The 22,132-nt window shown below is 47.3% G+C and overlaps 8 protein-coding genes across 8 annotated transcripts; 2 read left to right on the forward strand and 6 right to left on the reverse strand.

Annotated features, from left to right (window-relative positions):
• Positions 1–246: 246 nt before the first annotated feature.
• Positions 247–1,325, reverse strand: N7495_000194 (putative glycerol dehydrogenase; the record flags this gene model as incomplete). Its single annotated transcript, XM_057202864.1, has 3 exons — positions 247–446; positions 501–881; positions 965–1,325. 3 exons carry the CDS (start codon positions 1,323–1,325, stop codon positions 247–249), a joined length of 942 nt encoding a protein of 313 aa, XP_057066937.1.
• An 827-nt stretch (positions 1,326–2,152) lies between these two features.
• On the reverse strand, positions 2,153–3,271 carry N7495_000195 (putative NAD binding Rossmann fold oxidoreductase; the record flags this gene model as incomplete). The annotated part of the gene is made up of 2 exons (XM_057202865.1): positions 2,153–2,893; positions 2,945–3,271. The coding sequence occupies 2 exons, from the start codon at positions 3,269–3,271 to the stop codon at positions 2,153–2,155; spliced, it is 1,068 nt and encodes a 355-aa protein (XP_057066938.1).
• A 193-nt stretch (positions 3,272–3,464) lies between these two features.
• On the reverse strand, positions 3,465–5,257 carry N7495_000196 (uncharacterized protein; the record flags this gene model as incomplete). The annotated part of the gene is made up of 4 exons (XM_057202866.1): positions 3,465–4,203; positions 4,252–4,388; positions 4,438–4,867; positions 4,941–5,257. 4 exons carry the CDS (start codon positions 5,255–5,257, stop codon positions 3,465–3,467), a joined length of 1,623 nt encoding a protein of 540 aa, XP_057066939.1.
• An 808-nt stretch (positions 5,258–6,065) lies between these two features.
• tor (putative TOR pathway phosphatidylinositol 3-kinase TorA) lies at positions 6,066–13,326 on the reverse strand (the record flags this gene model as incomplete). Its single annotated transcript, XM_057202867.1, has 3 exons — positions 6,066–6,455; positions 6,508–13,142; positions 13,200–13,326. 3 exons carry the CDS (start codon positions 13,324–13,326, stop codon positions 6,066–6,068), a joined length of 7,152 nt encoding a protein of 2,383 aa, XP_057066940.1.
• Positions 13,327–14,701: 1,375 nt separating this feature from the next.
• On the forward strand, positions 14,702–16,120 carry N7495_000198 (mitochondrial 37S ribosomal protein bS1m; the record flags this gene model as incomplete). The annotated part of the gene is made up of 1 exon (XM_057202868.1): positions 14,702–16,120. The coding sequence occupies one exon, from the start codon at positions 14,702–14,704 to the stop codon at positions 16,118–16,120; it is 1,419 nt and encodes a 472-aa protein (XP_057066941.1).
• Positions 16,121–16,497: 377 nt separating this feature from the next.
• On the forward strand, positions 16,498–17,063 carry N7495_000199 (40S ribosomal protein eS17; the record flags this gene model as incomplete). The annotated part of the gene is made up of 3 exons (XM_057202869.1): positions 16,498–16,659; positions 16,725–16,922; positions 16,983–17,063. The coding sequence occupies exons 1-3, from the start codon at positions 16,513–16,515 to the stop codon at positions 17,061–17,063; spliced, it is 426 nt and encodes a 141-aa protein (XP_057066942.1). The 5' UTR covers positions 16,498–16,512.
• A 491-nt stretch (positions 17,064–17,554) lies between these two features.
• Positions 17,555–18,421, reverse strand: N7495_000200 (Rtr1/RPAP2 family protein phosphatase; the record flags this gene model as incomplete). Its single annotated transcript, XM_057202870.1, has 1 exon — positions 17,555–18,421. The coding sequence occupies one exon, from the start codon at positions 18,419–18,421 to the stop codon at positions 17,555–17,557; it is 867 nt and encodes a 288-aa protein (XP_057066943.1).
• Positions 18,422–19,326: 905 nt separating this feature from the next.
• On the reverse strand, positions 19,327–19,626 carry N7495_000201 (uncharacterized protein; the record flags this gene model as incomplete). The annotated part of the gene is made up of 2 exons (XM_057202871.1): positions 19,327–19,450; positions 19,493–19,626. 2 exons carry the CDS (start codon positions 19,624–19,626, stop codon positions 19,327–19,329), a joined length of 258 nt encoding a protein of 85 aa, XP_057066944.1.
• Positions 19,627–22,132: the final 2,506 nt, after the last annotated feature.

Genomic DNA, 22,132 nt, shown 5'->3' on the forward strand with positions numbered 1-22,132 from the left:
GCACTATTTCTACACTAGACCTCCTACCACCTTTCTATTCCCCTCATTATCTTCCCTTACGACCATATACCACCCCGGTGCATTTACTGAGCGTCTATCCACTATCATACGTCCTTTGCTTTTTCTTTTTGTCAAAATATACCCGAGCACAGGTGCACCCTGGTATAATATTTCAGTTGTAAATAAATACATATCATTCAAAATTAAATTCTCGTACGATCAACGTAAATGTAATCTAGTAAGTCATCAAAATTTATCAGGGAACCCAAAGTTCTTGCCAAACTGAGGAAACACAAAACGCTGAAAACCCTTATCAGCAGCAAGCTGATCCGAGTACTTCTGGATAGTAGCGAGGTCCTCAGCATCCAACTTGATCAAACCATTCCGGTTCTCCTCAATACGTGATGGAGTAACAGACTTGGCGAGCACGGAAGAGCCACGAGCAACTAGATAAAAATCAGTCAAAACCGAGCATTTTTTGGAAACAGCAGATTACTCACTATGCCAACTCAGCAAAACAGAAGCGGGAGTAACTCCCTTCTTGTTAGCAACAGCCACAATAGGTTCAGCAGTGAAAAGAGGACTGCCAGTGCTACCAAGAGGACTATAGGCAGTGATATGGATGCCCTTTCCCTGACAGAAATCGACAATCTCCTGCTGAGGCAAAGAGGGGTGGTTCTCAATCTGGTTTGCAGCTGGTACGATAGTGGCCTGAGGTAGAAGCTCTTCCAGGTACGGGACACTGTAGTTCGAAACACCGATAGCCCTGACCTTGTCAGAGCCGACTAGCTTCTCCATACTCTTCCACGTAGTGACATGCGAGTGATCGTGGTCAATATCGCGCGAGCCATCAGGAAGCTTAGGGAAGATAGGGTGATTACCTGAACAGTATACAGGTCAGTACAGTTCCGAGTCCATCAAGTCCACCCTTCCAAGGTTCAAATTCATAAATGGGTATACATACCATTTGGATTCATAGCCAAAGGCCAATGCATCAAGTAAAGATCAACGTAATCAAGCCCAAGATTAACTAAACTCTGCTTCAAGCCCTCCTCAACTCTAGTATGATACGAGCACCAAAGCTTGGTGGTGACAAATAGCTCTTCACGTGTCACGATACCAGCATCAATAGCCTCCTTAATGCCCTGCCCAACCTCGTTCTCATTGCCGTAGCATAGCGCTGTGTCGATGTGGCGGTACCCGACTTTGATGGCGTGACTTACGGCTCTTGCGACTTCGCCTGGTGCTGATTGCCAGGTTCCTAGGCCTAGTGCTGGGATTTTTGCACCGGTGTTTAGGGTGAAGTGGGTGTCTGCGACGGACATTTTGAAGAGTAGTAGGTATAGTGAGATGAGGAGAAGAAAGTAGAAGGCAAGAGATGGGATGATAAGAGTATATAGGTACTAGGTATCATTTAAATGGTATGTTTATTACCCCACGTGGGGGTAAGTGTTCCCTCTCTCGATGTCTTTCCAATTGCCGGTCCTTCAAATCAGATGCTTCATCTTTCGAGCTTCTCAGATCTTTTACTATGTTTAAATTTGTAAGTTTTATCAGTAAATATGTCAATTATAGTATTGGATTCTCGAGACTCGACGGAAGGATCATAAAGCTCACTACGCTGTTGGCTTCATTCGTTAATGTGGGAATATTAGGGCTTCGTCATAGCGCTTTCAAGTACGGATACTGGAATCCGTACTGCATGTTGAACCATATACTTGATGGGATTATAGGGTAATACGGTAATTGTTAAATCAACTTGGATCAAGCCTTTAGAATCATCAATTAAACTATCTATGTGTTTTATCATCTACGCTGTCCATTATACCAACATACGGCCGACTCTAATTACTTCGGTACTTGGTACCCTAAAAAATAATGGCAACCCCTCGAGCGGGGAAGATTCTCGTCTGCTCTTTTGGAAGTCTTTGTGTTTTGGTGAGAGTACATAGTACTAGTTTTCTCGGGGACGAACTTGATTAGCTCCTATGCCTAGGTATTAAATCCGCGAACGACTTTTTACCTACTCTTGAGATTCATGTACGCATATTTACTTTAGAGCATATATCATGTCCTAATCATGGAAGATTAACTCTTCTAATACTTCACATTTCACTCAACAACATTGATGCCTATATGATATTGCTAATTCCTACAAATGAGCAATCTCAACCCGGTTCCCGTTCTCATCGAAAAAGATCTTGTTCCCGGTAACCAAAGCCTCCTGCAACGCAGCCCCAATCCTAACAGCCTGCACAGCAACCCCCAGTTCCAGTGGCAAAGCCCGATCATCCAGCACAGCAGCCGTAAATTCATTAGCCTCTGTAACAAATGCAGCCTCGAAACGCTCATAATAATGCTGCGGAATCTCGCGCCTGACACCTGTGCCATCAAACAGATTAACCAGATTAAGCTGCGGCTGCGTATTAACAGCAAGTTTCCCGCTCGTCCCGATAATTTCAGTCGTGTCCTCCTGGCCAGCAGCCATGGTCCGCGAAGCGTAGAAGTACGCGATCTTGCCATCGTGGAACTCGACCAAACCTACAGCATTGTCGCGGTCGTTGTGCTTGCGTAGATCTGGTTCTACGGCTGTGATTCCTACAGCCGAGACGGATTTGATCTTGCTGTTTGCGCCGAAGAACCAAAGAGTTAGGTCTATGTCGTGGATGGAGCAGTCGACGAAAATACCGCCGGATAATTGGGCGTATGCGATGAAGAAGCCGGATTTATCGAGTTTGTCGCAGGTTTGGCTGCGCAGGACTGAGGGTATGCCAATTGCGCCGGCTTTCATCTTTGTGAAGGCGTCTCGGTAGGATGCATCGAAGCGGCGCGAAAATCCGCACATTACCTTTAGGTGTGGCTTTTTGGCGGCTGCGTCGACGACAGATTGGGACTGGACTGGTTAGTTTGGCTTTGAAGGGGGGACTACTGAGTAGGTACTGACCACTTCTACGCTTGTGGAGAGTGGCTTTTCGCAGAGAACGTGCTTGTTGGCTTCAATTGCCTTGATTGTTTGTTCGGCGTGTACGGCTGTTGCAGATCCGACGACAACAGCTTCTAGACCTTCGTGCTTCAACATGTCGTCGTAGTCTTGGTAGAGCCTGACCCCAAACGGCTCTAGATTTGTCTTAGCCCATTCCAGCTCTGTCGGATCTGGAGAGCTTGCAGCAACGAGATTGGCGCGAGGAGTGCGCTCAAGGAAGTTTAGGGCATGACGCTTGCCCATTCGGCCGAGGCCGGCACATCCAATCTTCATTTTCTGAGCAGACATAGAGAGGATGTTAAATAGAGCTTCAATTACTAGGTAAGATATAGAATAAAAGATGTCGTAGAATATGGAGGAATCGTTATCATTTTAAGTGAAAGCGGAGTTCAATCTCCGAGTATCGAAGTTCCCCGGAATTTGGAGAAATCGAAAAATGCGGGGAAATCGGAAAGTGATTTCCAGAACTCCGACCTTGATATCACTTTTCAGCTTTTTCCTCTGCTTTCTGAAGAGTACGGCCACGACGGGCTTTGCGCTTCTCAATCTCGACAGGATCGACAAATCCCTCGCCTTTCATCCAAGCAAGGGCCTTGCGCAGACGCTCACCTTGAACAGCCGACGGGTTAGATTCTAAAATGTATCCGATCACAGCCCACGAAATGACAAGGAGCCAGGATGATCCGCCCCAAATGCCCTTCCATACGCCTCGCTTAACACCAACTTTCCAAGCCGAGTCCATGGCTAGACGGAGGAAATACAGATAAACACCGCGGCTCTTGCTCAAGAAGAAGAATGGCAAACCGCCAATGGCACCACTGATGAAGACGCGTTTGTTGGGCAAAATTGAACGGTGTAGAGTCGTGTTCATAAGACACATACTACCCCACAGGGAGCTACCAGCGAAAGAGAGCATGGCTGTCATCTTGAGGATGTCCCAACACCCGGAGCTAATATTTCTGAAAGGCGTGGGGCGTTTTTTAATGTTAATAATACCTAGAGCCAGACTAATCATCGTAAACCACCGTGAAATGTAAGGAGCCGATGTGAGGACGTTTTGAATAAATGCCATGTTGCAGCTTGTCTGATATGGGTGTAGCAGCGCGCATGACAAGTTCGTTATCGCAGGATGAGCAGACCCAGTGATCAGGGAGGTAGTCGTTTCTGGAAGCTGAATTGCTTTGGGGTTTTGGGGATAGAGAAGGGGACAGACAAACGCTCTATAGCAGTGTCAGCAATGTATAATGTGTGTTAGTTCGGTGACCTACGGCCAGCCCATATCAGCGGTCGATGCAATAGAATCAACCACTTCCTCTGAGGTCGGCCATGGCCGAGAGTAGGAGCTAGAATCCGGTCGACCTGGGAAGTAGGTCGGGGAGATGGCGATGACGACTTTGCTAAACCACTGTAAAACATCAGTTATAATTCAAACGGACAGGCAGAAATCTTCATACCTGAGGTGTAGTCTCGCGATCGAACACGAAGGCATGGAAGAGTTGAGCACACGAGGCGGGCATCAGTAACCAGCTGCCGAACCACCATGGATGCTCCTCCGGAAAATAGCCCTTTGACTCAAGATCGTTGAAGACAGTCTCCATACTCCGAGACGTCCAGTAGATGGCTGCAGCCAATCGATGTTCTGGCGGACAGATCTGAAGAGTCAAGCCAGCCAGACTAGAGCCGATAACCGGGGCATAGCGCGAGGTCAGCGCGCGCGCAATGGTCGGGTTCCGTTCGCGGAATGGCTGGGCATCCTTAACGCGAAGATTCAATCTGAGTTGGGAGAGAAACTGATAGATCAGGCGGTGGAAGAGGAGAAGTAGGGACGTAGAGATGGAGAGGCGCAAAGCCGATGAGTAAATGCGCGACGCCCCGGCTTTCCGTCTAGATAATGCGGAGGATATATTAGAAAGATTTATTGCTAATTATTGCTTAAAAAAGCCTGGAGAGTTCTTACCCGGAGCTCACACGATCTTGAATGCGAGCTATGATGACCTCTACTAGCTTCAACAAAACCCCACCGCCGGCGAATACACGCATCGACGCACGGAGAGCCCTCATATTGCGACTGTTGCCTACATATGTGATTGAATCATCTCTCAGAGAATCAGGGAGCCTTTTACCGAGAGAAGGTGTACGCCTGATTGCGATGTCGTGAATTGCTCGATATTCTTTCGCGCTTAGGAAGGCGCGCACGGTGTTGTGGACGAGAGGGGAGAGATCCATCTTGTCAGAAGTGGGTGGAGACCCAGCATTTTCATCTGAGGATGCCATATTAGAGCCTGATTAATGTTGACCGCCCATAGGCGACTGGGAGAAAGGATGATGAGGGCGCGAGAGATGTTCACCCCCGACCTCGGCTAAATGCTATGTCATATGGTACGGAGATTCACTATTGGAATCAACATCCACCATAATCTCAAATTATTATGAAGATTTCTTTGGAGGCTTAGATTCGGAGGGAAACAAAACGAGTGAAATTTGAGATTTGAATGGCTATTAGATATCTTACAGATGAAATACAGTATTGTCAACTGAATGACATGTTTTACCCCGGATTTCATCACGTGCGGGTCCCTCAATAAGCAAATCCTTCAGCCCTTAACTAATCATCTAGTTATTTAAATAAATACTATCTAAATAAGTATTTACTTAGTAAGTAGATGGTATTCATCTCTCTTGATTTTCCAAGGTCAGATCCATAATGGATTCATAAAGCTATTCTGGGGTGAAGTCAAGTCACTACTACCATATGATTCGCATACAGGCAATGATGAATTATTCAGATCCATTACGATTACCGTAAAGAACTCTAGACTTTCCAGTCCAGAAATTGTTATAACTCGATCTGCAAGGTAGCAGCAAAAGTTCAAATCCCTCAAGAAAAACAAAATGGATATGGCAAAGAAGAAGGGTCGAGGGTCAAAGGGTAATTCTACAGACACAAACACAAAGATCATTTGCGCATAGAAAATAAGAGCTCGAAAACAATGAGGAAATCAAATAATGAGAAAGAAGAACTGTTCGTATCGCATCAAAGGCATACCGGAAACTCCAACCAAGGCCTTGGTCAAGTCAAGGCTTACCAGAAGCTGCACCATCCGATCCAATGCTGACAGATATTCTCCACGTTGGTGGCCTGTGCAAGAAGCTTATCGACCTGGTCACTGATGTTGAGCTCCTCGTAATGCTTGAAGTCACGTCCGGTCAATTTTTCCTTGACTCGGGCAAGAACCTGCAGAGCGCGAGCATTCTGCGCCTCACGGGCCTCTGGCGGAACAGCTTCTTGGGTATCAAGAATTCCGCCTTCGAGAATAGAAGGTCGGCGGTGTCGAGAGAAGTTGCTTGACTGTACGCCATTCTCAAAGTTGATGCCTTCAATGATTGATTGGCGGCGTTCAGTAGTAAGAGATGTTCGGTCAGGGGATTCGTGGGCACCAAGACGCCAGTTGATCAATGGATCGTGAATGAACTAGAATTACAATCAGTAAAAGAAATCACTGGTGGGGAAAGGCTATACTTACAGCTTCCAAAACTGCCATCAGAGAGTCCTTGTTTTCGCGGAGGACACGCATAACAGCCTCACAGGTGATACGGTAGCTTCCTTCGATGTTACTGACTTCCATGGCAAATGTCAACATACGAGTTAGTCGGAAAGGAACCCTTTCTGGATACTTCTCGCGGTGCATGGCAACTTCGAAGCAGTCACCGAAATCGATGTGGACCACTTTGCCAGTAACGCGATCCAACAACAAGTTCGAAGGATGCCGATCACCCAGACCGAGAATATATCCGACCATCGACATGACACCCAGGGAACGCGTGTAGTTTGTGCGCCGCTCCAGCCAGGCCTCGGAGCTCTTGCTCTTGAGCCACAGGACGCGGTACAAATCCTTGCCGGTAGTGTTATCCATAGCGTATCCAAAGACTTCGACCTTCTGCATGAGAGTGAGGCTGTCGTAATCGGGTGCCATCTGAAGCATGATCCGATGCTCAATATTGAGTAGGATGCGACGGCTTTCACGATACTCTTTAATGAGTGCGTGCAACGTATCACTGTTACACACCCATCCCAGCAGACCAGAGCTCTGAGACAATGGGATGGCCGGGAAGCGTTGGACAGAAAGATGGCGCTTGAAGCTCTCGCCATCGCTATCAAGGAGAGTGTTGCAGAGACCAAAGAGCTGCATGACTCTCTCATCTTGTCGAATATCCTCATGACCCTTGAGAGCGTACATGTAAGATAATCCGTTGTTGCCTTTGAGTGTCATTCTTCGAGGCCGCTTCTTCGTCTGCAGAACGTGCAAGATTGGATCGAAGCTCATGATACAGATGATGGGCCGGCCACTCTGGTATGTTCCCGGTACAGCCAGGCCAAGGTCTGAGCATTCCTTGAGGCGAGGCGAGACATACTTCAGATCAAGAATCGACAGCTGTGGAAGTTGTCGACTAATCTTTCGGAATACCGTGTAGTAGAGATCCCAGGCCTGGTTCAGATCACCAATCTCCTCGCTCTGACGGTAGAGCATACAGTAGTGCTTGGCCTCTGCAAGATCCCGGCCGAATGCCTGGGCAAACGATACCTCACGAAGAGTCTCCGCCCCCTGATCGAGCATGTCGTGAAGAGGCGCCAGGGTTGCAAACATCCCCTCCACGTTGTGATCACCAAAGTAAAGACGGGAGGCCTCCTCAAGACCTTCATGCCAAAGCTCATGCCACAGCACCGCAACTCGGATCAATTCGTGGCTCACCAGATCCGCCTGTTCGACTAGTTTGGCACTGTGTTGCCGCATGCTCTCCATGATGTTGGTGGCAGACTGAGAGCGTCGAGTCACATTCGACTTCATGGCCACTGTCAATGGATAAACCAGAGCTTGAGGATGCGCTTTGCCAACCTCGGCAAGTAACCTATGAACTGAGCCACGGACTCTGATATTGGGCTGATTGATCCGCGCAATGAGCTGAGGTGTCACTGAGAGCCAAGTATCGATATTCACGGTCGTGAATCCTTCGGTAACGACCGTATTGACTTCATGGTCACCACCGTGATTAAACCATAAGGTCAGTAATCTCAGAGTGTCCTGTAGTGCAGAGGTTGATGACAGGGAAATTGAATGCAGGAAACCACGGATGGCAGGAATCACATGCTCAGTGACGATGTGGGCGGGGATGGGAGTTGAATTGTTCTCCCGGTTTGCTTGGTTGGAAATCGTCGTGACCACCTCAAAGTTTGCAAGTGCCCAGGCATGCCAGGCTTTATACGAATCACGGTTGTATTGAGTGGCCGCCGAGTATGCGTTGAGAACCTCACGGACATTCTCTGGTCTCCAATCGCCCTTCTGAACAGCAGTTTGCCATTCTCCTTGTCTGAGATAGCTCTTGGAAAGAAGTTTCTTGAATTTTCCGACATCGCTGATTCGTTGCCTCAGACCCAAAAGATCGGCCTGGCTGTTGTCACTGATTCCATTGAGACCATTGACACCATGATGGTCAGCCTGGGAAGCTTGGAGGCTGGTGTATCTGGACAGATCGTCACTCAATCCGGAAGTAAAGTCTTTCAGCATCTCGAGAGCGTCAGTCTGATGACAATTCGCCCAGCTAAACTTCAGGCGCGCATAGGTGACCTCAGGAGGCGTAAAGCTGCGCGTTCCATTGGCATCGGTGATCACTGTCTCGAGGGCAGCAAGAGACCGTTCCGCAAGACCCATGCGATTAGATTTGCGACAAAGATTGGCAAATTTAATAGACATGTCTAGATTCTCACGAGGGGCAGTCACAAGAGCTCGGACTTTGAGCATGCGCTGCCACACCTCCACATTCTGCTGGCATCCAAGCAACCGCTGGTTCCAGGTCTGGCGCATCGCCTCTTGCTTCTCGGGATCACCAATGTTCTGTTTGTAGGTGATAATCTCTTCCAGCTCAGCAAGCATCTGGACACGAACAACCACGTTGTAGGCTCGGTTGTATGACTCTCCTAAGAGAGCCGAAAGTTCCGTGTCGAGTCCGTTTCGTGCTTTGTCGATGTACATATTCGCCTCATCAAACTGGTTCCTGTGAATGGCAAGGATAGCGCCAAAGAAAGACCGGTCTGGCGACTGCTCCTTCATAACACCGAGGTACGAGTCCATTAACTCCCATTGACGGCGACCCCACGCGGCTGCAGCAGCGAGTGGAGCAATGGCTCTACGGTGCTCCAGGGAAGCTTGGTTCCATTTCTCCTGGGCGAGATCCGAAAGAACCTTCCACTCTCCAAGAGCATGGAGACAACGCATCTTGCCCATAGTAATACCAAACGAGTCAGGATCGGTTTTCTCGCGTCTTTTGTATGCAGCAAGGGCTTCATCCCATCGCTGAAGCTTTTCGAACCATGTCTCCTTCAGTTCCACATCGCGATATGCCTGAGCTTTGCGAAGGATACCAATGGCAGCATCCGACTGTTGAAGCTGATTGTTGATTGTTATCAATGCTTCGACAGCACCGGAATTCTGATCTTGCTCAAACTCGAGTTCTTTGTAGTGGAGAGCTTTGGCAAAAGCGTGGCACTTGGCAGCGTACTTGCCAAGGGTGCGGATATCAATTGGAAGAGCCTTATCATCGTGCTCCATGAATTCAGCCAGGTTGAGTAGGATTTGCAGGATCTCTGGAGATATGTTCGGGGAGGTGAGCGCTTTTTCAATCGATCGGACCAGCTCCTCCTGGTACTGGTCATAAAGTTCAGTCCAACATGATACAAAGGCGGCATTGAAAAGATCTCTTGACAGAGGCTGGTAGATTCCAGCTAGACTGGCACATGCGCGCAATGCTGGAGATGGTGACTCTTTCAAAAGTTCAACACTGAAGCGACGAATCCACTCTTGCCAATCTTCACGAGTAGACTTTTGCGAGGCATCCCATGCATTTTTGAGATGTTGCTGGTTCACGACCATTTTCTTCTGTCCAACTTCTGCAAAACTGTTGTCATCCGTGGGGAAAGCGTAGTTTTCCTCTGGATTGAGATCTTGTGGCAAAGACTCTCCCTTTTGAAGCTTCGAGACCAGTATTTGGTAATTGACATGGCTAATCTGGTGATGCTTCAACACCTTGTTGACAAGATGAATGTAATGCGTAAAATCTTGTCCCAATTGGAAGATAAGAGCACAGATACACTCCAGGGCGGCTTGACGCAACACACGGTCACCGCTAGCTACAACCCGTGAGAGCGAATGAACCATGAGGGATGCGAAGTCGGAGACGTTCACCTGTCGAGACAGCTTTGTCAAACTTTCGATGCCAGACTTGCGAATGGCCTGAGGGTTCTGCTGTCGATCGAAGAGATTCACAATAGAAGGAATGATTAGATGCATGTACTCCTCGCCACTCGAACCGAAAATTAGAAATGCGTGGAGTACTCTCTCCGATGGCTGGCGACGAGTAGTATGGTCCTTATCCATTGTGTCCAGCATGAGGGGGACCAGACTAGCAAGGTACTTCCTGAATTCTCCTTCCAAGGACCTAGCGATGGCCTCAATCAGGGAGAGAATAGTTCCTTGAACTTGGTATGAAACTTCCCAAAATTCACGGATGACGTCAATAATTTCTGGCAAGTATGCGCGAATATGTTGTCGTACGACATTGACGAGAATAGCCATCTGGTTGAAGTAGGATTCCAGGCGACTCGGAGGGCAGGTCCGGATGACTTGGATGAATCCGGGGATGATCTGCCCGAGGAATGGAACGCACTTTAAGCCGAGGGTTTTGAATATGGTGACAATGGCATCGATGACAGCCGAGTGGTACTGGACTAGAGAGTTCTCTCTCAAGATATTTTGCAGCAAAGTATGGATGACTACCGTGGGATAATACTCCTCATTGGATGGCGTTAGACCCTGCATAATCAAGGCAACATCGGAGACACTCTGTATTTCGTTGATATGATGGACGTCTGGTTCCACATCGCTGATCTGCTGGTACTTGTAGGGGTCCAACGCACCAAGAACACCGATAAGCTTGATGGTCTCTGATCGTAAAGTTCCAGTTTGTTCGGTTTTGGTGATGTTAATGAGAACATCGAGCAGATGAGGATATTCGAGATATGGCTCGATGACATAACCTGAATTGCTAGCCAATTGACCGAGGGTCCGCAATGCGGCTTCCCGCTTGGTGTGAGAAGAGAGATCTTGGAGAGAATCCAAGATAATGGGCATGATCTGTGGTAGATACCTTCTCATCTCTCCTCCACCAACATTTGCAAGTTCACCAACTGCTTTCAAAGTGACGGCTGCTACGCCAGGGTTGGCATCTGTTGTTTTGGGAAGCAATGCTGTCACCATGGGGTCCACATAGGATCTAATCAGTTTAGTTGCGTTTGAAACAAAAAGACTGATAAGCTGTGCGGTCTCCTCTTTTTGGCGCGCGGTGTTGGAGAAGCCGAGTCCAGTCAACAAATTGACCAAAAGTTTCCTCAATGGAGGGAACACATAAGCTGGGTTGACACTCGACAGACGGCCAATGATGCAGATGGCGGCTTCTTTGACGTCGAAAACTTCATCATTGACAGCCAGAAACAAACATCGGATGTTCTCCGGGCGTGCAAGATGGCGATCAAATTTGCGATCCAATGACCATAGAACCGTGCTCCGAATCTCTGGGTCGGGGTCACCAATACTCACTGTCAACAGTTTGTCAATCACTTCACTCACAACCTGAATAGAGTGGCCGCTGGTCTGGTTGATGATAGGATCGTGGACAAATAGCTGGCAACATGTGAGAGCCGATGCTTTCCGAATTTCAGGGTTGTCATTTTCTACGTAATTGATGGCAACATCGCGCACGAATTCGTTTAAAATGTGGCCAGAGAAGTCGAAGCTTCCGAGAGTATGGAGTGCCAATGCAATCTCGGCATCGGAGTGAAGTTCCTGTTGTGAAAAGTCCTTTGCGAAGGATGGCATGGGAGGTAGGCGATTTTCAGGGCATCCAAGAGGGCGAAATGGTGTTCCACAGAGAATGATGCTCAGCATGTCAAGGAGCTTCTCTTGGATTGTGGGTTTGATGGGAGGGATGTAGTGAGCCATGTCAACCAAAGCTTGGGTCAATGACTTACTGAGGCCGCAGGCAAATATTGGGTCGAGTAACGCCTCCATGTACTTGCTGAGAGTTTGTCCCACAGCCAGCGAAAGCATGCTGATACATTCAAACATAGGACCCTCGATGACACCTGTTCGGTTTCTTGATTTCATCGCAAGGCCCTCACGAATATATATGATGATTCCATCCAGATATTGAGCGATCGCGGGTCCGACTGCATTCGCAATCTTACCGATGGCAATGAATGCTGAATTTCGCTCTTTATCGCGCTTGAGCTGGGCCTGGAGATATATCATGAAGCGATGCAAATAGACCTCAATAAATTCAGTGGGAGCGTATGACGCTAGTATAGGGATGGTTAGGACGACTTGGTTGCGAATTTTAGGATCGCGGTGATCCTTTAGGCGGAGGATGATTTCGCAGGCATTCCGGTAGTGTTCTTTCATGAACATGGTGCCTTTCAGGATCAACTCTTGAAGAATCAAAAGGGATCCATGGATACAGTCGACATTGTGAGATTTGAGGCCCAGCAATGCCTCTTCGTAGATTCTTGCGAACCATGATTGGCGGACCTGTGAGTCTCGAGCGACGATAATTTCAAAGCACTCACTCACAGCTTGTGCTGCCTTCTCTCGGATAAGGACCTTGGGATCGCGAAGGGCAACCCAGATAAGTTCAAATATTTGGGGCACAAACCCGTAGAGGAGAGTGGGTGAGCCCTTTGCCAGCTCCCGAATCACGAGCACGGCGGCGAACCGTCGGCTTTCTTGACGTTCTGATTGTAGCCATTCCAATGCCGACTGAATCTCACTCTCTACAAGCTCGGCTGTCAAGGCCCCGCCCGGCTTGGCCAGTCGACCCAGCGATCGGGCAGCATACACCAACACCGCATTATCATTGCTTCGGAGGGCACTCCGCAGATAGCTGGCGAATCTAGTTGTTTTCTGTGCGGCATCTACACCATCGAAATCGATGAGTCGATCAAGGGCCAATAGACCACCAATTCGCTCGTTCGCATCGTTGCCAGTTACTACGAGCTGGGCAATCCGCTGGCTGACGGCGTTGTAGAATTCCACGAACTTCTCGGCAGTGGAGTCTGGACAAGGAAAGAGTCAGTAAAGATATATTTGAGGGTATATAGGGTTAAACGCACCTCTGGATACTGATAGAACGTTCTCATAGAGCTCATAAGCAGCTCGTTTTCGGGTCTCCTCATTCTTAGACTTCAATTCGGTAAAGAGTCTCTGTGTCAAGTCAGTGATGGGACCTGGTTGCGCCATTGTTAGGAGCTAAGCCCCAGGATGGACATCGGATGCCGACCAGGTAAAATCAAGGTCGTAGGGGGCATAGATGTTGGAAGTCTGCTGAAGGAAGGAATTATGAGGCTCAGGACGAAGGTAACGCGGGCGCACTGACCACTTGGGTTCCATAAACGACGTTACTTACCAGTACTTACTTATTCCTCTTTTGCCACATCTGTACATCCATTAAACATTGAATATTTCTGGGTTTGTCTTACTCAGACGTACACTCATATACTTCACTATTCCTCAAACTGCTGCCTTTACCTCCTGACTTACTCCATGTCGTTCAGTTGGGCACTAACATCGCTGAAAGCAGACTTCAAAAAATACCTGCGTCTGGTCAATAGTCCTTCATTACCTGTTGGAAGGTGATGGGTACTATCAGACTATAGGGGACAAAAATTCAAGCCATTTGGGCCTTCTCAATATGATCCTATTGAATATACAGGTTATACAGGTATTACCTTGATGTGCATAATAAGACGATGGAGGATCTCTCAATCTATTTATGTAAAGAACGTATCTTGAATATCGACTCCATACATACGTGAGTAAAAGGTAAATAGCTGGCCTAGGTAGCTAGTCCATGCGCATGTTAACCACCTAGACTTAGAAATTATAATCTGATGTCTGAGTAGGAAATCTTGGAAATATCCGTAGTTTGCATGCAGTCCAAACCTACCAGCTATTTACTATGAATTACGAAGAAACATTGGAATACAGTCTTGGAGGTATATATTATCTCCACAGCGAAATAGAATTAAATCTAGCAAAGTGAAAATGGGATGAGGGGAAAAAAATTGAGAAAAAAGAACTCCGATACGGGGAATCGAACCCCGGGCTGTCCTGTGAAAGAGGACGATGTTAACCACTACACCATGTCGGATGGTTCATGTAATGGTAAGAAATATTTGTAGAGTTAAAGTCCCATTTGATACAATAAACGACAGTTACTGGTCTTTTCAAGTCAAATTAGGACATCGTCCATCAGCCTACTCCCGTCATGATATGCATTTATAGTTATTATGCAACTCTCTCGTTGATGACTAAGGTATTGATCTGATTGTTTCTTGACGGTCAACTGCCTGCAAGCGAATATCTAAACCATAATTGGGATAGATAAGGACATATTCATGTCTATTTAGTATTTGTCGTGTAAATATGTGGGATGTATCAACTCAATATGAGAATAATCATGATCTTAGTTTGACTGAGTCTTTGTCGAGTTTAGAATACATAAGAAGTATAGCTGCGTTACTGGTCGTTACCGCCCGCCGTATTTGGCCCGTCTTCCCCCGGGTCAACTTTTCTTGCGCGACCACATTGGACAGCATCAGTCAATTGAGCAATTATGGCCAGTGCCAGGCTGTCGCCAACGGCGAATCTTCTTCGGAAGTCTCGTTTATTTGCCCTCCCACAGGCTTTAACCCCCACACAGGAGGCTGCTTCGTCCAAAGCTGTTTTCGAATCCTCAACAGCGACACTTCCTCACCCCATTCGAGCCGCCATTGTCACGCCACAGTCGTCTTTGGTCAGAGGTGATTGGGGTCTGAAGCGAGCTCTTCCTGCCAAATCAACCTCTGAGAAATCACAAAGGCCCGTTGTCAGAGTCAATGCTCTTGATACCTACGAACATGTCACCGACTTCGAGTCCGCCGCCGATCACACCATGACCCTTGAGAAGTTCCAGGAGCTCAATATGCCAATGTCTCTTCCGTCCAAGGTGAACTATGCGACAAGCATTGTTCCCAGACACCAAAGTCCATTCGAGACACACCTCGACAACAGCGAAACTAGCAAAGGCCTGGGAGAACCCGGTGCCAAACAATACAGACATTCTGGCCCTTGGCTCGCTGGGCAAACCCCGGCGGAGTTCACGGCCTATCTGAACCAAGTGCGCCGTCAGAAGCCGGAATTGCTGAAGAAGCTTCGCGGCATCCTTGTTGATCAACGCTTTGCAGAAGCTCGGAAGCAGGCACAGGATTATGGAAAGGATATTGATGCCGTCAAGCCCCCAACCATCTCTGATGCGGAGTTCACAAGATACATCAAGTCCCTCCGTGAAAATCCATTTGCCCTTGGTCCCACTGTCTTTCAATTGCTGGACCTCCCCTCCTCTCCCGCTGTACCCAGCGAGCGGATTGGACGCAAATATTATCAATCTCCAGCAACTAAGCTGGCTTCGGCTGAATATGCCATCTCCGGCCCTCCTAAAACACACCCCTCTGTCGGACTCTCATACACTCGATCGCACGCTTTGATACGTAATCACCCATCCTACGGTCCCCAGGCATTCCAGCGGCCCGTGGAAGCCCGTATTCTGCGCCCCAAGGGCCGCTTCAGAGGCCGCCCATCAAAGGCCATTGCTGGTATTGGTGGTATTGCCGTTGAGGATTTGAATGCGTTGGCATTTGTTGACCAGGGTACACCTCCTGGCCTAACCTTCTTCGATGCAAGCATCCCTGGCGGTGCCAAATATCATGTCACTCCTATCCGAGCCTCTGTCGACTCTAACGGCAGAATTGGCCTCTCCTCTTACCGTGCCAGCGCCAGCTCCAAGGCACCTTACGGTATTGAAGACTACAAGAAGCCACAAACTACAAACATCTCGGATGCTGCTCAACGTGATGCTACTATGGTTCCTCGCTTGGATAGGCTGCAAAATCGGCCACATTTCAAGCGCCCAGAGAATTACGCGGGAAGAAAGGCCATGGCGGGCACAGAAGACATTGCCCGCAGCCTCATGGATAACCTGAACTCGAGACAATAAGTGGGCTTGGGCTACTAGTTGCGGAGGTTCCAGCGAGTATAGGAAAGAAATGTAAGAATAGACCTGGCGCTTGTATAAGGCTATATTCATTGTCATTCTCTGGACATGTGATATAATCTGATATCAATTTTCTCTTCATGTTTACAAATAGTTATCCACAATTGAATCAATCTAGAATTCATCCACCACAAAGACCCACTTATTTTATAGAATATCATTAGGTAATCAAATCACATGATTCTATCTAAATGTCACGTGACTTATTAGGGCTGGACCAGGGCTGTTCGACCCACAAGACTAAGCGAGCAGCGAACTGGGCAACCCAATGTAAGTTGGTGATAATTTGAACTCCTCCTCTCGAACATCCTTCCAGCCAACAAACAACCGCCAAAATGGGTCGCGTCCGTACCAAGACTGTCAAGCGCTCTGCCAAGGTCATCATTGAGCGTTACTACCCCAAGTTGACCCTCGACTTCGAGACCAACAAGCGCATCTGCGATGAGATCGCCATCATTGCCTCCAAGCGCCTCCGCAACAAGGTACGACCGAGTTGCACTTCACAACAATCCCGGGATCTCCAAATACTGACTGCAAGTTCCCAAAGATTGCCGGCTACACCACCCACTTGATGAAGCGTATCCAGCGTGGCCCCGTCCGCGGTATCTCCTTCAAGCTCCAGGAGGAGGAGCGTGAGCGCAAGGACCAGTACGTCCCTGAGGTCTCCGCTCTGGATGTTTCCCAGACCGAGTCCGGCCAGCTTGATGTTGATGCCGACACCAAGGACCTGCTCAAGTCCCTCGGCGTAAGTACATGGACAAACCTGAAAGCGGATTCAATCTTCTAACTTTCACTCTCCGTACAGTTCGACAGCCTCAAGGTCAGCCTTGTCTCCGTCAGCCAGCAGCAGGTTGCCGAGCGTCCCCGCCGCTTCGGTCCCCGCTAAATCTTTCGTCCTTGATACCAACGGACAACAACAAAAGTTCTTGTCTTGTCTTCGGTCGACCATTGGCGTTACACCCGACGGTTCTTGTTCCGGCTCGATTTTTTCCAGGCTACGATTTTAGCTTTAGAGAGGAGGTCGTCCATGGACGAGTAATAAAAAAAAGATTCCCCAAACCCAGGTGTCGCTGATTCTCCTCACGGAGATGACGCTCGATTGCCAATTTTCTCGTGCTTTTTCCTGTCGTGGACTTGTCCCCAGGTTGGGCTACGTAAGAAGTTCTCGAACGAAAGTTCAAGAGACTCAGACCGCTGGTCGAGACGTCGCTTGATTTTGCCTAGCAAATCTTGTTGTCTTTGATCTATTTATGTGGTCGTTACGTAGAACCTTTCCCCATTCCCCGTAGCAACCCCCAGTAATTTCCATATGCCTCAGGGTGTTATCGATGCATAAACTAGAAGGTTGCTATCGACTAAATGCTTTCAAATTTAGATCTAAAGTTGGTCGAGCACATCGTAGTCGTCTTCATCACTTGAGTGCTTGTCTCGCTTGTCTCGCGGAACATATCCTTCAATGGAGCCTCCTGTCACATCCTCTGGTCTCATTTGAGGTGCAACGGCAGCTCGGTGACGATCTTGATTCTCCACGATTTGGACGCCTACACGCCCGCCACGAAGAACAGCGCTGGTATCACCGCGTTCCAGTGCAAGTTCCTTTGACTCACTATCCTGTAGATCCAGATTCTCCATCTCCGCCGTAACTTTTTGGATCTGCCCTTTAGCACGAGCCTCCTCGAGCAATAGAATATTCGTCAGTCGAGAACCATCCGCCCGTCTCTCCCAAATCGGTTCTTCAGATAGTTGCACACGAATATAGAGAGCTCGCTCACCACATGCATCAGAGCACCACTTCTCCAGACTTTCTCGAGGCACAATATCCACACTGCGCCCCTTCCCGTTAGCTCCGCTCCCCTTAGGACCGTATTTAAAGTGAAAAGTTGAGCCCTTTCCAACGCCTGTCTTGCGATTGGTTTTTGGGCAAAGACAGTAGCCGCATCGATTTTCATAGTTTCGCTCTTCGATCAAGTTATCAAGATCTTTAGGACGGAAAGAAGATAAGGCGGATTTGAAAACTTGCACATCGGCGGAGAATGGAGCTGCAGGGTCGGCTGAAGAAGAGGATGGAATCGCGAGTAGATCAATAGTGAGGTCGAGGATCTTTTCCTCGGCGTCTTTCTGCGCTTGGATTTGGTGCGCATGTTGAAGTGCGATACCCAGGTGTTGTGCAGTCGCCCCTGGTCTGCCCTGTAGATATCTGTCTTGATCTTCTTGTGAAGGGTTGTATACTGATGTTTGTTCCATTATAATCGAGTTTGGAGGACTATAATCGGAGTTTGAAGGATTGAAGCTCAAAGTCTGGCGGCTGTGAACAAAAACTGCGTGATTCGGTCAATGTTATCGCGATAACGATAGCAACTTACTCCCTTATCGGCTAGATATTCATCACGATTATTATCAGATTCTCTTTTCCATGCACTGGGTAGACGGAATGCCTTATCAGGACCGAATACGCACACGTAAAAAAAGGCACAATGGAATTCAAACTATGGTCTCAGCAACAAGTCCCAAGGGAACCTTTGGCGGCCTGTGCCGGTCGTCGTTAAGGTGGCGAGTGAAATTGGGCTTGTTATGGCATTAGAGGTTGCAGAACTTGCAATAAAACTCTCCAAGCTTGGTGGATTCAGACTGCTTCGCCACTTGGAGATGCTTCATTCTTGTGAGTTGTGAGATGCATCTCTAATACCTGCTTGGTATCAAATGAGAGCTTGCAGACATCATAGTACGAAGTATTGAGCTCTCGATCTCTCTGGATCCGTTGAGTCTGCATCTTCGTGTCATTGACTGTACATATGTTGAATATAAGAGCTCAATAGTGAATGATTCTCCCATAAAAATAAGAATGAATCATTGTGAAAGTCCATAGTGTAAAGGATTTGGAGGGCTGGCCGTGGTGGCAATGAGCTAGTGAAATGAATATTATCAATTGGGAGAGACAAATGCCCTGATCTAAAAAGTTTCAATAAAATCAAGCATTATAAGAGAGTTCGAAGGGACTTGTCGAGATAATTTGTTTCTTTCGCCGACAAGTCGTAGAATTTTGAGATATAGAGGTTGCTTTCTTTCAATAAACCCAAACATCTTTGGGATGAAAGGTCAACATTGCCATGTAATGGCTTGATATATGCCAGGAAAAAGCGACTCGCTTATCACATGCTCTCAACCGTGAACTTGAACTGTCGAAGGGAGGGCAACATGTGCTTCGGCTTCGGCTTACTCAAATCAGCAACGAGCTTTGCGAAGGCTGCGGAGCCGCGCTGAGAGCCAAGGCCTCTCCGCATAGAAGGACCCTTCATGATTTCCTCCACCCTCTACTCGTGAGTAATTTCCCGCTTCTGCTCATCGGTAAGCGAAGGGCGCCACCTGATAGCAACAGCTGGCTGCATAATGTTCCTCGCCAGCTGGTCAAATGCATAAGGCCTTTGCAGAGGAGTGTTGGTTTCCTTCATGGGAAACTTATTGTTGAACCAAGGCTCTTGCCTCTTCCAAGTCTCTTTTCATACACCCCCGAAAACCGATATCATGACTTACTTTTAATTTGACAAGCTTGGTTGAGTAAGTTCTCCAAAAAGAGGAGAGAGGTGAAAAAGAAGTGATGTGAATATTTGACTGAATATCAGACAGACTCAGCCTTTCTCACTGCCAGTGATGCATCTGACATTTTCGATATCGCGCTCAATCTGTGAGAGCTTTCGGGTTCTCTGAGTCGTCAACGAGAAACAGTATAGATGTAAGCTACTATGTCAATTATGGAGTTCGGGTTTGTATCGACGCTAGGTGCTGCTAGTGATATCACCGGTGAATCCAAGTCAATTATGTCATTGAGTATGTGACCCGAAGGGAGACGAAATAAGGTGTCTGCAGCCTCGTTCAAGTCTCTAGTCTGGTACCGAATGTCCAGTCTGGCTTGACTCGGATATTGAAAGGCTCGGATCAAACACTAATTCAAGAGATAGACTGGGAAAGATGCCATATGTATGGGCTTGATGAATGCCCTTCGTAGCTGAGTGACCAGGTTGACACATCCTGCGAGGTATCGAAAGACCATTCCGCACACTTCCGAATCTTCATTGTTTCTGACATGCAGAGTAAGCGGATTGGCAGAGCTTGCCGACACCCCTGTTTGATTCTGCTACTACATATCTATCATAAGACCGTATAGCGCATACTTTTGAGATGTGGCCATCTTGGATCTATCGCATGACCTTTCAATTCGGAGATTCCTCAGCAGCATTGAGTCTTGGATCTCTGAACAAGACGAGGAGCATTACAATAAGATCCATTTCATAGAATCTACCCCATAATATTCACATCATAATCCATTACATAGTTGTTGGACAAGGAATTAAAATAGTATTTGGAAGATATAATGGAAAAGTGGTAGAGTCTTGGAGGATGAGAGAGAAGGAACACATGTTCTAAGAATGAAACTTGTATAGTAGTACACAGCAACAATTATTCTTTAGTTACCTAGGTAACTAATAATAAAAAGGTTAGAGCGAAGTGAGTGGAAGTGAGAATAAGATAGAAATGAGACGAAAGTAAAATGATAGAAGTCTTTAAATCCCAGAGCTCGATGCAAATACCACTAGAGAGATTCATCAACCTTGGAAGTCTTCTTGGACTCTTATATTTCTATAAATAGAAATTATTCGTCTCCTTGCCATAATCAACTCCTCGACGGACAACGCAAACAATCGAATAAAGATAACTCAAACAATGGCTTCGGGACCGTATGGCTATGGTAATTCATTAGACGTACCCGTGGACGTACACTGGCCTTCATCTTCCCTATATCAAAGCTGGAGAATAAGACTGGAAGATCCTAAGGTTGTAGTGCTAGTCCTGTTATAATAAACGAGCGATGGCTCTAAACCCCACTATATATAGTTCGCGCGGTGTTCCTAGAAGTGGTTTCTCTTGATAGAACCTCAAAAGGATTCAGCAATACGAGCACGATTAAGACAGATAGCGCGATGGAATCTATAGGAGCAACGGCACAAGAAATAATACCTGCTACCAATGAGTCTTGCTGTAGCCAGGGAAGACTGACCTGAGAAGATTGCCCTAAACCTACGAAGAAACCCCGGCTCATCCCAAGATATTCCTTGCCAAAGGTACCCTCCCCAAGCTCCATATCTTTTAGAGTCGCATTCTTTACGCAGAGGAAGCAAATTGGCGGCCAGTCTCGGAAAGGTCACTGATGTCACTGTTAATGCTATGGATTGGGATGCTGGAATGCCGCTGTGTCAATTGCGAGAGATGAAATTCTTATGATGCAGCTTTCATAGGAAATGGATACAGAAAACACATTCAGTACCATTGATGGTCAATTGAACTCCATTTATAGAAGGAAAATGGGGATGAAACATAGAAAGGAGAGGGGCGAAACATTTGAAATTGAAAATCTTCAGGGGCTGTTTCTCTGGTATGTGTATGTTAGATTGTATGAGGAAATAGAGGAAGTCAAAAGAACTGTGAACATAGCTATTGAATACTACTACGGACTCTGAATAGGTACTTAACTTGGGTAGTCGTGTTAGGCGTCGAAACCCACTCACATCCAAATAATTATGTTACATGAAGTATGGAATATGAGCTATCATTATCAAATACATCAAAGTCCAAAACCGTCACCCTACTTTTTTCTCAATTAAGAAGTCAACTTTGAGATCGATTAAGAGCCGACCACGTTCAGCTTTAATCAATACGATCTCAATCTCATAGTCCGTATGTGTTGTTTGCACTGCCTCTTGTTAGCCGCGATCGTCAGTGGAGCCTATCATCCCGCCTGTGACGACCACCTCACTTTAATAACATTCTTCCTTCTCCCACTTGTGTATCCCCGCAAAGGCTACATTTCTTCTTGCATCAAATCTGAATTCTCATCTGCGATCTAGGTAGTGGATTCTCTACACCGTACGATTCTCCCACTAAGTCCCCCTCTTTGCTCCC

This window comes from Penicillium taxi (assembly GCF_028828555.1).
Source record: "Penicillium taxi strain IBT 34144 chromosome Unknown utg000001l_segment0_segment0, whole genome shotgun sequence".
Classification (NCBI taxonomy): Eukaryota; Fungi; Ascomycota; class Eurotiomycetes; order Eurotiales; family Aspergillaceae; genus Penicillium; species Penicillium taxi.